At 44.3% G+C, this 12,867-nt stretch overlaps 1 protein-coding gene across 2 annotated transcripts in view; it reads right to left on the bottom strand.

Moving 5' to 3' along the window:
• Positions 1–282: 282 nt before the first annotated feature.
• LOC311146446 (parafibromin) overlaps positions 283–12,867 on the bottom strand; it is a 53,746-nt gene continuing 41,161 nt past the window's right edge. Inside the window, exons 12-17 of one of the 2 annotated variants that reach the window (XM_084182949.1) lie at positions 9,160–9,195; positions 8,976–9,063; positions 6,209–6,370; positions 4,029–4,129; positions 1,998–2,139; positions 283–1,473 (exon numbers count right to left, since the gene is read on the bottom strand). In XM_084182949.1, the coding sequence (XP_084039075.1) occupies positions 1,437–1,473; positions 1,998–2,139; positions 4,029–4,129; positions 6,209–6,370; positions 8,976–9,063; positions 9,160–9,195 (566 nt within the window). In that variant the 3' untranslated portion in view covers positions 283–1,436. Of the gene's footprint in view, positions 1,474–1,997; positions 2,140–3,965; positions 4,130–6,208; positions 6,371–8,975; positions 9,064–9,159; positions 9,196–12,867 lie in introns of those variants that run through there. The other variant, XM_084182950.1, reaches the window with a different exon arrangement.

Below are 12,867 nucleotides of genomic sequence, written 5' to 3' on the forward strand. Positions count from 1 at the left end.
AAGCATGTGACTAATACAATTTGATGTCATAGCAAAACATTTAACGGAAGACAAGCGTTTCATATTGGACAAGCGCAGGAAGTCCCTTTATGGTTTGTCTGTTTTCTCTCCGTTTTGCGTCTAATGAATAGGACCCAGAGACATGGCTCTGAGCTTACAGGAAGACTGATCTGCTGTCTCTCCCCCCTCCACTCCAACACTACTACCTGGTTGTGTTCCATTTAGGTGGGCCCATCTCTGCGTGGTAAAGGCAGAAGTTAACAGCAACACAAACAAGACCCATTCCTCTACCAGCTTTTATGATCCATTTGCACTGTGAACACATAAGGAAATGTTCGCCATCATTCCTTTCATTTACACAACACAAAAAAAACAACAACAAAAAATTACATGGACCAGAGATTGAACTAGACTGTGGACTGAAAAATGTGAACGCATCAACACTACTAGATCATAAAAGAGCTTTGTTATGCATCAATAATAAGACTAGCTTCTTTGAGTTTCTTAAAAGTCTGTTCAGAAAGTTTGGCTCTAATTTCATCATATATACATTTCGATCGCATGGAACATCACTTAGATGCTACAGGGCTGCATCATAGTGCCCAAAAGCCAGTTTTAGCATGGGCAGCTTTTGACCCTATATATGGAGTAGGGTGCCATTTGGGATGCACACTAGAATGGAGAAAAAAAAACAAAAAAACAAAGAGACAAATATTCCATTCGTAAGAAAGTAAAAACACCGGAAAATGAAACTGACAGAGGTCTCATATCCCTTATGGTTAGCAGTGATTTTAATTTGTACCACCAGATTTCCAAAGGGCTTCTCAGCCAGCTCATGTTTCACATGGAATGTACAGGATCCATTTCACAAAAGGAAATAATACCAGAAGTTGTTTCTTCTCTCACCATCTACCCATCCCCCTCTTCCGCTCTCTCCATCTCGCTCTCTCCATCACCCTCTTCCGCTCTCTCCATCCCCCTCTTCCGCTCTCTCCATCCCCCTCTTCCGCTCTCTCCATCCCCCTCTTCCGCTTTCTCCATCCCCCTCTTCCGCTCTCTCCATCCCCCTCTTCCGCTCTCTCCATCTCGCTCTCTCTTCAACCTCGGTCTCCACAGTAAGATGCTCTGCTGTTAGAAAATAGTTTTGATATATCGTTTTTTTTACATTAGAACTTGAAAAACTTCCCCTCCCAATGTCCAGAGTGACATACTGCATCTGCTGCTTGTAACTATGGAGACCAGGTAGAAGGTATTTTCCTGACGGACTAGCTGAACACAGGGGCTTATTCTGGGACCCCAATGTGCTGGTAGGGTGCCCATTCTCTTCTAGTGGTAGTCCTGGTGGTGAGGAGGAGGGGGGGGGGGGCTAGGTTTGGGGCAGGGGGTTTATAAATGCCTTGACGGGACCTGTGGAGGAAGGAGGCCGCGGTCCAGGCTCAGAACCTCAGGTGGGACTTGTGTTTTACCATGTATCTGTAGGTGGAACAGGAAGAGAATGTAGAATGCATGAGCTCCTTCTGACCACACAATGTCATCTTATTCAAATACACTGTACATCCCAAATGTTTCTAACCCCAGAGAATATGAAGTAGAAACATTTACAGATTAGGTTATTTAACTCCATGTACATGAGTGCTAAAATGTACAATAAACCATCTATATAATAATAATAATAATAATAATAATAATAATATGCCATTTAGCAGACGCTTTTATCCAAAGCGACTTACAGTCATGTGTGCATACATTTTTTTTACTTATGGGTGGTCCCGGGGATCGAACCCACTACCCTGGCGTTACAAGCGCCGTGCTCTACCAGCTGAGCTACAGAAGACCACATGTACACATTAGATGTTTTCTCTCTATTTTTCCCCAGACATTTTATTGAAAATATAGCCCAGTATAGAGGGAAAGGAGGAGAGGTTACATGACGGAGGAGAGGTGGGTTTAATATCGACCCCATTGCGTCACGAGCACACATGCTTTCAAAAACACACCTGTCGAGGGTCTCCCAGAACTTCAGGAACATGGGCCGGTCCAGATGGCGCTTGTGGTGGCTCAGCTCCAGCACGGTCACGTCCCACTTCTGAACGTTGGGGTCCATCTTCTGCTCGTCATACTTCAGATGGAAGGCTCTGACTGCAGGGCGACCACAACCACACATGGTCTATTAGGTAGGACTAACACTAGTTGAGACTTGGGTTGTACAGGTTAGCTTGCAAATATGCATTAACCTAAGTCCAGTTCATTGAACAGGTATACAGTGGGGGGAAAACAAGTATTTAGTCAGCCACCAATTGTGCAAGTTCTCCCACTTAAAAAGATGAGAGAGGCCTGTAATTTTCATCATAGGTACACGTCAACTATGACAGACAAAATGAGATTTTTTTTCTCCAGAAAATCACATTGTAGGATTTTTAATGAATTTATTTGCAAATTATGGTGGAAAATAAGTATTTGGTCAATAACAAAAGTTTCTCAATACTTTGTTATATACCCTTTGTTACCAATGACACAGGTAAAACATTTTCTGTAAGTCTTCACAAGGTTTTCATACACGGTTGCTGGTATTTTGGCCCATTCTTCCATGCAGATCTCCTCTAGAGCAGTGATGTTTTGGGGCTGTCGCTGGGCAACACAGACTTTCAACTCCCTCCAAAGATTTTCTATGGGGTTGAGATCTGGAGACTGGCTAGGCCACTCCAGGACCTTGAAATGCTTCTTACGAAGCCACTCCTTCGTTGCCCGGGCGGTGTGTTTGGGATCATTGTCATGCTGAAAGACCCAGCCACGTTTCATCTTCAATGCCCTTGCTGATGGGAGGTTTTCACTCAAAATCTCACGATACATGGCCCCATTCCTTCTTTCCTTTAAACGGATCAGTTGTCCTGGTCCCTTTACAGAAAAACAGCCCCAAAGCATGATGTTTTCACCCCCATGCTTCACAGTAGGTATGGTGTTCTTTGGATGCAACTCAGCATTCTTTGTCCTCCAAACACGAGTTGAGTTTTTACCAAAAAGTTCTATTTTGGTTTCATCTGACCATATGACATTCTCCCAATCCTCTTCTGGATCATCCAAATGCACTCTAGCAAACTTCAGACGGGCCTGGACATGTACTGGCTTAAGCAGGGGGACACGTCTGGCACTGCAGGATTTGAGTCCCTGGCGGCGTAGTGTGTTACTGATGGTAGGCTTTGTTACTTTGGTCCCAGCTCTCTGCAGGTCATTCACTAGATCCCCCCGTGTGGTTCTGGGAATTTTGCTCACCGTTCTTGTGATCATTTTGACCCCACGGGGTGAGATCTTGCGTGGAGCCCCAGATCGAGGGAGATTATCAGTGGTCTTGTATGTCTTCCATTTCCTAATAATTGCTCCCACAGTTGATTTCTTCAAACCAAGCTGCTTACCTATTGCAGATTCAGTCTTCCCAGCCTGGTGCAGGTCTACAATTTTGTTTCTGGTGTCCTTTGACAGGTCTTTGGTCTTGGTCATAGTGGAGTTTGGAGTGTGACTGTTTGAGGTTGTGGACAGGTGTCTTTTATACTGATAACAAGTTCAAACAGGTGCCATTAATACAGGTAACGAGTGGAGGACAGAGGAGCCTCTTAAAGAAGAAGTTACAGGTCTGTGAGAGCCAGAAATCTTGCTTGTTTGTAGGTGACCAAATACTTATTTTCCACCATAATTTGCAAATAAATTCATTAAAAATCCTACAATGTGATTTTCTGGATTTATTTTTCTCATTTTGTCTGTCATAGTTAACGTGTACCTATGATGAAAATTACAGGCCTCTCTCATCTTTTGAAGTGGGAGAACTTGCAAAATTGGTGGCTGTCTAAATACTTTTCCCCCCCACTGTAACAGGTTAGGAGCCAAAGACCCGTATGGGTAGCACGTTACTTTAACTGGGTAACCATAGTAATTATCAGTAGTTACCTGTAACAAGAAATATATTCAATTACCTTGTAAAAAGTGCTACTCCTGTGTGTATAAAAACAAGTGAAGGGAAACGGGAGGAATCTCACTTTTAGCGAAAATGTCCACAGGAGATCCGTCAGGCAACAGCCAAGGCCAACCCTTGAACTGCCAGGCTGGGCCCTGCACGAACACAGCCACCACACGATCCCTGCACAACACAAAGTCAATATCAACTTTCTAACCCTGGCAGACATTCTGATTGCAGATTGTGGGTGAATTTTTCAAGGGGCGGCAGATAGCTGAGTGTTGGCCCAGTGACCGAAAGGTTGCTAGTTCGAATCCCCGAGCTGACAAGGTGAAAAATCCGCCGCTGTGCTCGTGAGCAAGGCACTTAACCCTAATTGCTCCAGGGTCGCCGTTGATAATGGCAGAACCTGGCCGTGACCCCACTCTCCGAGGGCGTCTCAGGGGGAGTTGGAATATGAAGAAAAAATAAAAAAACATTTCCAATTCACACATGTGTAGTAATACACACTTTTACATGTGTGAAATAGGACACATAAGCACCCACCAAATTATTATTACAAACTGGGTGGTTCGAGCCCTAAATGCTGATTGGGTGACATCCATGGTATATCAGACTGTATACCATGGGTATGACAAAACATTTATTTTTACTGCTCTAATTATGTTGGTAACCAGTTTATAATAGCAATAAGGCACCTCAAGGCCAGAGAAGGTGTGATATATGGCCAATATACCACGGCTAAGGGCTGTGTCCAGGCACTCTGGACTGCGTCGTGCGTAAGAACAGCCCTTAGCCGTGGTATATTGGCCACATACCACACCTTCTCTGGCCTTATTGCTTATTTATAAGCCTCAGAAACCCAATACAACCAAATCATACAAAATGTACCATGTGGCAATTTGTTTTGGGACTAAGACAACCATGGGTCGCATAAAAATTTTAATACAAATCGGCTCACAGGCCACATCTGGCCCAGGGGGCCGTAGGTTTATCTTGGTCAGGTCGCAGTTGTAAATGAAAACTTGTTCTCAACTGGTTTACCTGGTTAAATAAAAAAAATAAAAAATAAAGGTTTGAGACTCCCGGTGTATGGCTATTCAAACAAGACAGGCTGCCTCCCGTGGCTGCTTGTTTATAGTGCCCAGGCCACACAAACCAAGCACCGCCCCCCGCCACTCAAGCAGGCAGCACACAGTTCGTCCACGCTGTTTATTCTCTCAGCATTACATTTACGTAATTTAGCAGACGCTCTTATCCAGAGCGACTTACAAATTGGATGCTGTCAATTCATGCACTCCACACATTCTTCCAAAACAAGAATGATGCTGCTTTCCACATTGCTTCTAAATATGAATGTTTTCTCTATTATACTATTAGTTTGTGTATCTTGCTCTATGCAAAACACGAGTTCGTTAAAGGAAGCTGGCATGTGCCGAAAATAATGCTAATTGCTAACTAGCTAGCTAAATGCCATTTAGCTAAACGTAATAGCTAGGGCAAAGCAAACGTTAGCTCTAATACAGGTTGCTACTAGTGGTGGTGTAGATCAGCATGTTGTTTGTGCAACGGCATGTTCTGAATCAGATAGCCTATTCTAAAATCTTTGTCTAAATGCTATTCAAATGTGATTAGAGTCCCATGGGAAACACTGACCAACACTTTGGTTCCTACCCTGACATAACTCCTACCTGGCTTTTTCATCTGTTGTCATGCCAAACACCAACCATATAATTATATTTCTATGATTCAAACAGTTCACCCCAGTCTTTTGATCTATATCACAAGTAAAATCGTAATATATGGTTTCAAAAATAATAATAAATCGCAATTAGATTTTTTTCCCCAAATCGTGCAGCCCTACTAACAACCTGGTAACTTTACCAGTATATGCAAACATTTGGTGGGTATGGCACAGAAGGAAAGGAAAATGGATACCTGCTTCAAAAAGATCTTCTTCAAAAGTAAGTAGGATTCCTATAGGCCCAATGCAGGCAATATCTCAATCAATTAAAAAAATATATTTTTCTGGTGCTCCTACATTTTTGTGTGGTGCTCCTAACTTTTCTAAGTTAGGCGCACCAGTGCTACTAATGAAACATGTTAATTTAGAGCCCTGTGTAGTCATGTACAGTCCTGGTGACTCCTACTGAGTAAAATGTATGTATGGACAATAATGAATGGTGACTCGGGGCTGTTCGATGATATAGAGTGGAACATATGTATGGAAGATTACAAATATGTCCGGTGGTGGTGACTCACCAGTCCTGCGGCGCTAGTTTGAGGGGCTGGTCGATGACCCTGTAGGGCACGGTGACGCTGAGCGTTGCCCCCCCGGGCTGGATCTGGTCCTTACGTCTCTGGAGCAGCACCTCGTTGTCCCGCTGGATGCCCTGCTTCTTCTTCTCCTCTGAGGTCACAAACCTGACAGACAAAGGTAAAAATGGAGGTTTAAAAAAATAAGAAATTTAAAAAGGGTTGGTTTGTGTGTTGGTCAAAATCAAAATCGCCTGATGTCAATGGGAGATATGCACATCTTTAGGATTTGGTCAATATCAATGCAGTATGAGAGGATGTCGGAAAGCAGCAATTACTGATTCCTGAGAAATCTAATCCCTGACGCATGTATAACCAAGTTCAAGGATGCATTACTGTTATCAACTGTTCTTCAGAAAGGGGGGCAAAGCTAAAAAGAAGTCTATTTTGGGATGATGAAGGTGACCTATAGCTTTATGGATATATGCAAATCTCAAAGGCATTTTAATTCTAATAATGAAGTAAAGTGTTTTTGGAATTTATTTTATACATATGAAGAATTGGTAGTAGTGGTCTCTTGAGGACAAATGTTGCCGACTTGGGTGTGATTATAAGATCAAGTTACTAAATGTCCCAAATAATGAAGTCTTATTACTCATTTCCAGCACTTATTTTATTTATAGCCCAGTCTGAATGGTTTCCACTTGGCCGTCATTCGTTCCAGCCTCTACCTTTAAAGCCCTCCGTTATCTCCCTAGCATGCTAACAAAAAAAACAAGTCCTATCTTTTCCCAGTCACACTAAATCTATAGCCTACATAACAAAACAACAAAAATACATCCCCCGTAGGGTTGTTTCATTTTTTTGCCTGTTTTGAAACTTGGCAGCTGCTAGCACGCTAGCCTCTCCATACACAAAATAAGACGTACCGTGAGTGCCCTGGCCATTCGTAGCCCTAGTATTTAATGTATCAAAAATGTCCGTAAGTTATTCTTGACCAAATGTGCAGATCCTGCTCTTTCGTTTAGGAGAACCAGTTTCTTGACCTCCTTATGTTTATTCTCTTGGACGATAAGGCCATTAACAAGTGCTCATTAAACAAGATCCCTAATAAAAACAACCCTGTTTTTAAGACACTATGACCTCAGGCAACAGGCTGGCTTAGTAGCCAATAGCTATGTGCAGCTATGGTAGCAATGTTTCTAAGGAGCTGTCATGTGTTCGCAAAGCAGGGGGGCGTTTATAAGGAGCTGTCATGTGTTCACAGAGCAGGGGACGTTTCTAATGAGCGGTCATGTGTTCACAGAGCAGGGGGCGTTTTAAAGGAGCAGTCATGTGTTCACAGAGCAGGGGGCGTTTCTAAGGAGCGGTCATGTGTTCACAGAGCAGGGGGCGTTTCTAAGGAGCGGTCATGTGTTCACAGAGCAGGGGGCGTTTCTAAGGAGCGGTCATGTGTTCACAGAGCAGGGGGCGTTTCTAATGAGCAGTCATGTGTCCACAGAGCAGGGGGCGTTTCTAAGGAGCGGTCATGTGTTCACAGAGCAGGGGGTGTTTCTAAGGAGCGGTCATGTGTTCACAGAGCAGGGGGCGTTTTAAAGGAGCGGTCATGTGTTCACAGAGCAGGGGGCGTTTCTAATGAGCGGTCATGTGTTCACAGAGCAGGGGGCGTTTCTAAGGAGCGGTCATGTGTTCACAGAGCAGGGGGTGTTTCTAAGGAGCGGTCATGTGTTCACAGAGCAGGGGGCGTTTTAAAGGAGCGGTCATGTGTTCACAGAGCAGAGCAGGGGGTGGGTAGCTAGACCCTGTGTTCTGCCGTCAGTGCTCTCCCTGGTTATATCTCTCCCTACACCACCATGCTGCTCATCCACATAGACCCTGTGTTCTGCCGTCAGTGCTCTCTCCCTACACCACCATGCTGCTCATCCACATAGACCCTGTGTTCTGCCGTCAGTGCTCTCTCCCTACACCACCATGCTGCTCATCCACATAGACCCTGTGTTCTGCCGTCAGTGCTCTCTCCCTACACCACCATGCTGCTCATCCACATAGACCCTGTGTTCTGCCGTCAGTGCTCTCCCTACACCACCATGCTGCTCATCCACATAGACCCTGTGTTCTGCCGTCAGTGCTCTCTCCCTACACCACCATGCTGCTCATCCACATAGACCCTGTGTTCTGCCGTCAGTGCTCTCTCCCTACACCACCATGCTGCTCATCCACACAGCCGGAGCCGCCACCATCTTATGACATCCAGTGATTTATGACGCCAATTAAACTGCAAAATAGCAATTACTCCACTCATGTGAAGTCTGTGTGTATTTATGTACGCACCTTCAATGAACACGCCGGTGTAATTCACCTTTGTGAGGTGTGGAGGTGGCGAACAATGGCAGTGTTTCATTTTGTAAGCTTCACTCGTGAAGTATTGTTATAAATCAAATAAGAATGTGAATTTGTCTTGGATAAAACTCAACTTGAGGTCATGTACCTTATTAATTAAACTTTTACCACTTTAGACAAATACATGTGCACGTTTCAACGGATAGGGTTTTGCTCAGTCAATCACCTGCTTCCTATTTAGCACTTTATGTTTGATGTATTTGTACAAAGCAGAAGACAATTCAATGATTGATAATGACCGACACCCACCCCCACAAACAGAGTAGCATAAATACTGTGCGTGTATTGATATGATGACTTACCAGGGCTGAACACCAATAGGATTTATCCAAGTTTTTCCTATAGACTCTCTCTCTCACACCAGCCTACTTACTTGAGGTCCTGCAGGAGGTCCTTGGCATTGAGCATGGTGATGAGGGATGTGGTAGCCGCTGGAATGATGACGATGGGGGTCCTAGAGCCTGCAATGAAACAGGATCACAATATGCATTAGTTCATATATTCCCATTTAACAACATTTATCAATAACACACACACTTTGACGTAGCAGTACATACCCTTCTTTTGATTTGGTGGGGGTCTGGCTTGGGAAACTGCAGGGAGAAGGAGACATGGTATGAAACGCATTACAGAGGGAACAGCTCTGGCTTGAATTCAGCTTTCAACAGAAAGCCATAGACCAGGTAAAGCCAAAACACTGCTTTAGTGATCCAATTTAAAGTTGAAGTCGGAAGTTTACATACACCTTAGCCAAATACATTTAAACTCAGTTTTTCACAATTCCTGACATTTAATCCTAGTAAAAATTCCCTGTCTTGGGTCAGTTAGGATCACCACTTTATTTTAAGAATGTGAAATGTCAGAATAATAGTAGAGAGAATGATTTATTTCAGCTTTTATTTCTTTCGTCACATTCCCAGTGGGTCAGAAGTTTACATACACTCAATTAGTATTTGGTAGCATTGCCTTTAAATTGTTTAACTTTAGTCAAACGTTTCGGGTAGCCTTCCACAAGCTTCCCACAATAAGTTGGGTGAATTTTGGCCCATTCCTCCTGACAGAGTTGGTGTAACTGAGTCAGGTTTGTAGGCCTCCTTGCTCGCACACGCTTTTTCAGTTCTGCCCACAGATTTTCTATAGGATTGAGGTCAGGGTTTTGGGATGGCCACTCCAATACCTTGACTTTGTTGTCCTTAAGCAATTTTGCCACAACTTTGGAGTATGCTTGGGGTCATTGTCCATTTGGAAGACCCATTTGCGACCAAGCTTTAACTTCCTGACTGATGTCTTGAGATGTTGCTTCAATATATCCACATAATTTTCCTTCCTCATGATGCCATCTATTTTGTGAAGTGCACCAGTCCCTCCTGCAGCAAAGCACCCCCACAGCATGATGCTGCCACCCCGTGCTTCACGGTTGGGATGGTGTTCTTCGGCTTGCAAGCATCCCCCTTTTTCCTCCAAACATAACGATGGTCATTATGGCCAAATCAGACCAGAGGACATTTCGCCAAAAAGTAAGTTCTTTGTCCCCATGTGCAGTTGCAAACCAAGGTTTGGCTTTTTTTATGGCGGTTTTGGAGCAGTTGCTTCTTCCTTGCTGAGCGGCCTTTCAAGTTATGTCAATATAGGACTCTTTTTGCTGTGGATATAGATACTTTTGTACCCGTTTCCTCCAGCATCTTCACATGGTCCTTTTGCACCACTCCTTCCTGAGCGGTATGACGGCTGCGTGGTCCCATGGTGTTTATACTTGCGTACTATTGTTTGTACAGATGAACGTGGTACCTTCTTTTTTATTTTATTTTCATTTTCTTATTTCACCTTTATTTAACCAGGTAAGCCAGTTGAGAACAAGTTCTCATTTCCAACTGCGACCTGGCCAAGATAAAGCAAAGCAGTGCGATAAAAACAACAACAGAGTTACATATGGAATAAACAAAAACAAAACATACAGTCAATAACACAATAGAAAATCTATATACAGTGTGTGCAAAAGTAGTAAGTGATGGAGGTAAGCAAAAAATAGGCCATATTGCAAAATAATTACAATTTAGTATTAACACTGGAGTGATAGATGTGCAGAAGATGATGTGCAAGTAGAGATACTGGGGTGCAAATGAGCAAAATAAATAACAATGTAAATAACAATATGGGGATGAGGTAGTTGAGTGGGCTAATTAGATGGGCTGTGTACAGGTGCAGTGATCGGTAAGCTGCTCTGACAACTGATGCTTAAAGTTAGTGAGGGAGATAAGAGTCTCCAGCTTCAGAGATGTTTGCAGTTCGTTCCAGTCATTTGCAGCAGAGAACTGGAAGGAACGGCGGCCAAAGGAGGTGTTGGCTTTGGGGATGACCAGTGAGATTTACCTGCTGGAACGCATACTATGTGTGGGTGTTGCTATGGTGACCAATGATCTAAGATAAGGCGGGGATTTGCCTAGAAGTGATTTATAGATGACCTGGAGCCAGTGGGTTTGGCGACGAATATGTAGTGAGGGCTAGCCAACAAGAGTGTACATGTCACAATGGTGGGTAGTGTATGGGGCTTTGGCGACAAAACGGATGGCACTGTGATAGACTACATCCAATTTGCTGAGTAGAGTGTTGGAAGCTATTTTGCAAATGACATTGCCGAAGTCAAGGATCAGTAGGATAGTCAGTTTTACGAGGGCATGTTTAGCAGCATGAGTGAAGGAGGCTTTGTTGCGAAATAGGAAGCCGGTTCTAGATTTAACTTTGGATTGGAGATGCTTAATGTGAGTCTGGAAGGAGAGTTTACGGTCTAACCAGACACCTAGGTATTTGTAGTTGTCCACATATTCTAAGTCAGACCCGCCGAGAGTAGTGATTCTAGTCGGGCGGGCGGGTGCAAGCAGCGTTCGATTGAAGAGCATGCATTTAGTTTTGCTAGCATTTAAGAGCAGTTGCAGGCATCTAGTTTAGATTGTAGGACGGCCGGGGTGTTAAGCATATCCCAGTTTAGGTCACCAAGCAGTACGAACTCTGAGGATAGATGGGGGGCAAGCAATTCACATATGGTGTCCAGGGCACAACTGGGGGCTGAGGGGAGTCTGTAGCAAGACTCCGCCCCCTTTGGCAGGTCTATCTAGACAGAAAATGTTGTAGTTCGGAATGGAAATTTCTGAATTTTTGGTGGCCTTCCTAAGCCAAGATTCAGACACTGCTAGAACATCAGGGTTGGCAGTGTGCTAATGCAGTGAATAACTCAAACTTGGGGAGGAGACTTCTGATGTTAACATGCAAGAAACCAAGGATTTTACAGTTACAGAAGTCAACAAATGATAGCGCCTGGGGGGTAGTAGTGATACTGGGGACTACAGGGCCTGGGTTAACCGCTACATCACCAGAGGAACAGAGGAGGAATAGAATAAGGATAAGGCTAAAGAAGGCTTTAAGAACTGGTCTTCTAGTGCGTTGGGTACAAAGAAAGGGGGTAGATTTCCGGGCGTTTGAAGAATAGATTCAGGGAATTATGTACAGACAAGGATATGGAAGGATATGAGTACAGTGGAGGTAAACCTAAGCATTGGGTAACTATGAAAGAGATAGAGGTACCGATTGAGCCGGTCTCCGCGTGTATGGGGGGTGGGACAAAGGAGCTCTCTGAGGCTGGTTGAGCTGAACTTGGGGCTCTACAGTGAAATTGTATAATAAGAACTAACCCAAATAGCAATAGGCTAGGCATATTGAAATGGGAGATAGGCATAAAGCAATCACAGGTGTTATTCGAGAGGGCTAAGACAACAACTGGTAATGGCGACGAAAGTTTGGGCTGAGGCTAAACAGATAAACAGGATGGGGTACCGTGTAAAGGAACAGTCCAGCAGGCATTAGCTGTGTAGCTGAGTGATCATAAGGTCCAGTGAACAGCACTAAGTAAGTACGGGAGCAGATCGTAGGCTGCTAAAGCACAGGCGAGCAGGAGGCACGGCTGTTGATTGCGCGTGCTAGTGGGCCGGGGCTAGAAGATGGATATTCGTGGTCGGCCCAACGGGAAGCCATTTGAAACCACATCAGATGATTACGTCGGCAGACCAGGCGTGATGGATCGGCGGGGCTCCGTGTCGACACTAGGAGGTCCCGTCCGGTTGACAGAGAGGTAGATAGCCGGGAGATGGGCCTGGCTCGAGGCTAGCTCAAGGCTAACTGGTACGCAGGGAAGTGGATATTAGCCAACAACATATTAGCCAACAACAGCCATTCGGTTGCAGCTAGCTAGTTGCGATGGTCCGGTGTTAAGG

Source organism: Coregonus lavaretus (genome assembly GCF_964263955.1).
Source record: "Coregonus lavaretus genome assembly, chromosome: 19".
NCBI lineage: Eukaryota > Metazoa > Chordata > Actinopteri > Salmoniformes > Salmonidae > Coregonus > Coregonus lavaretus.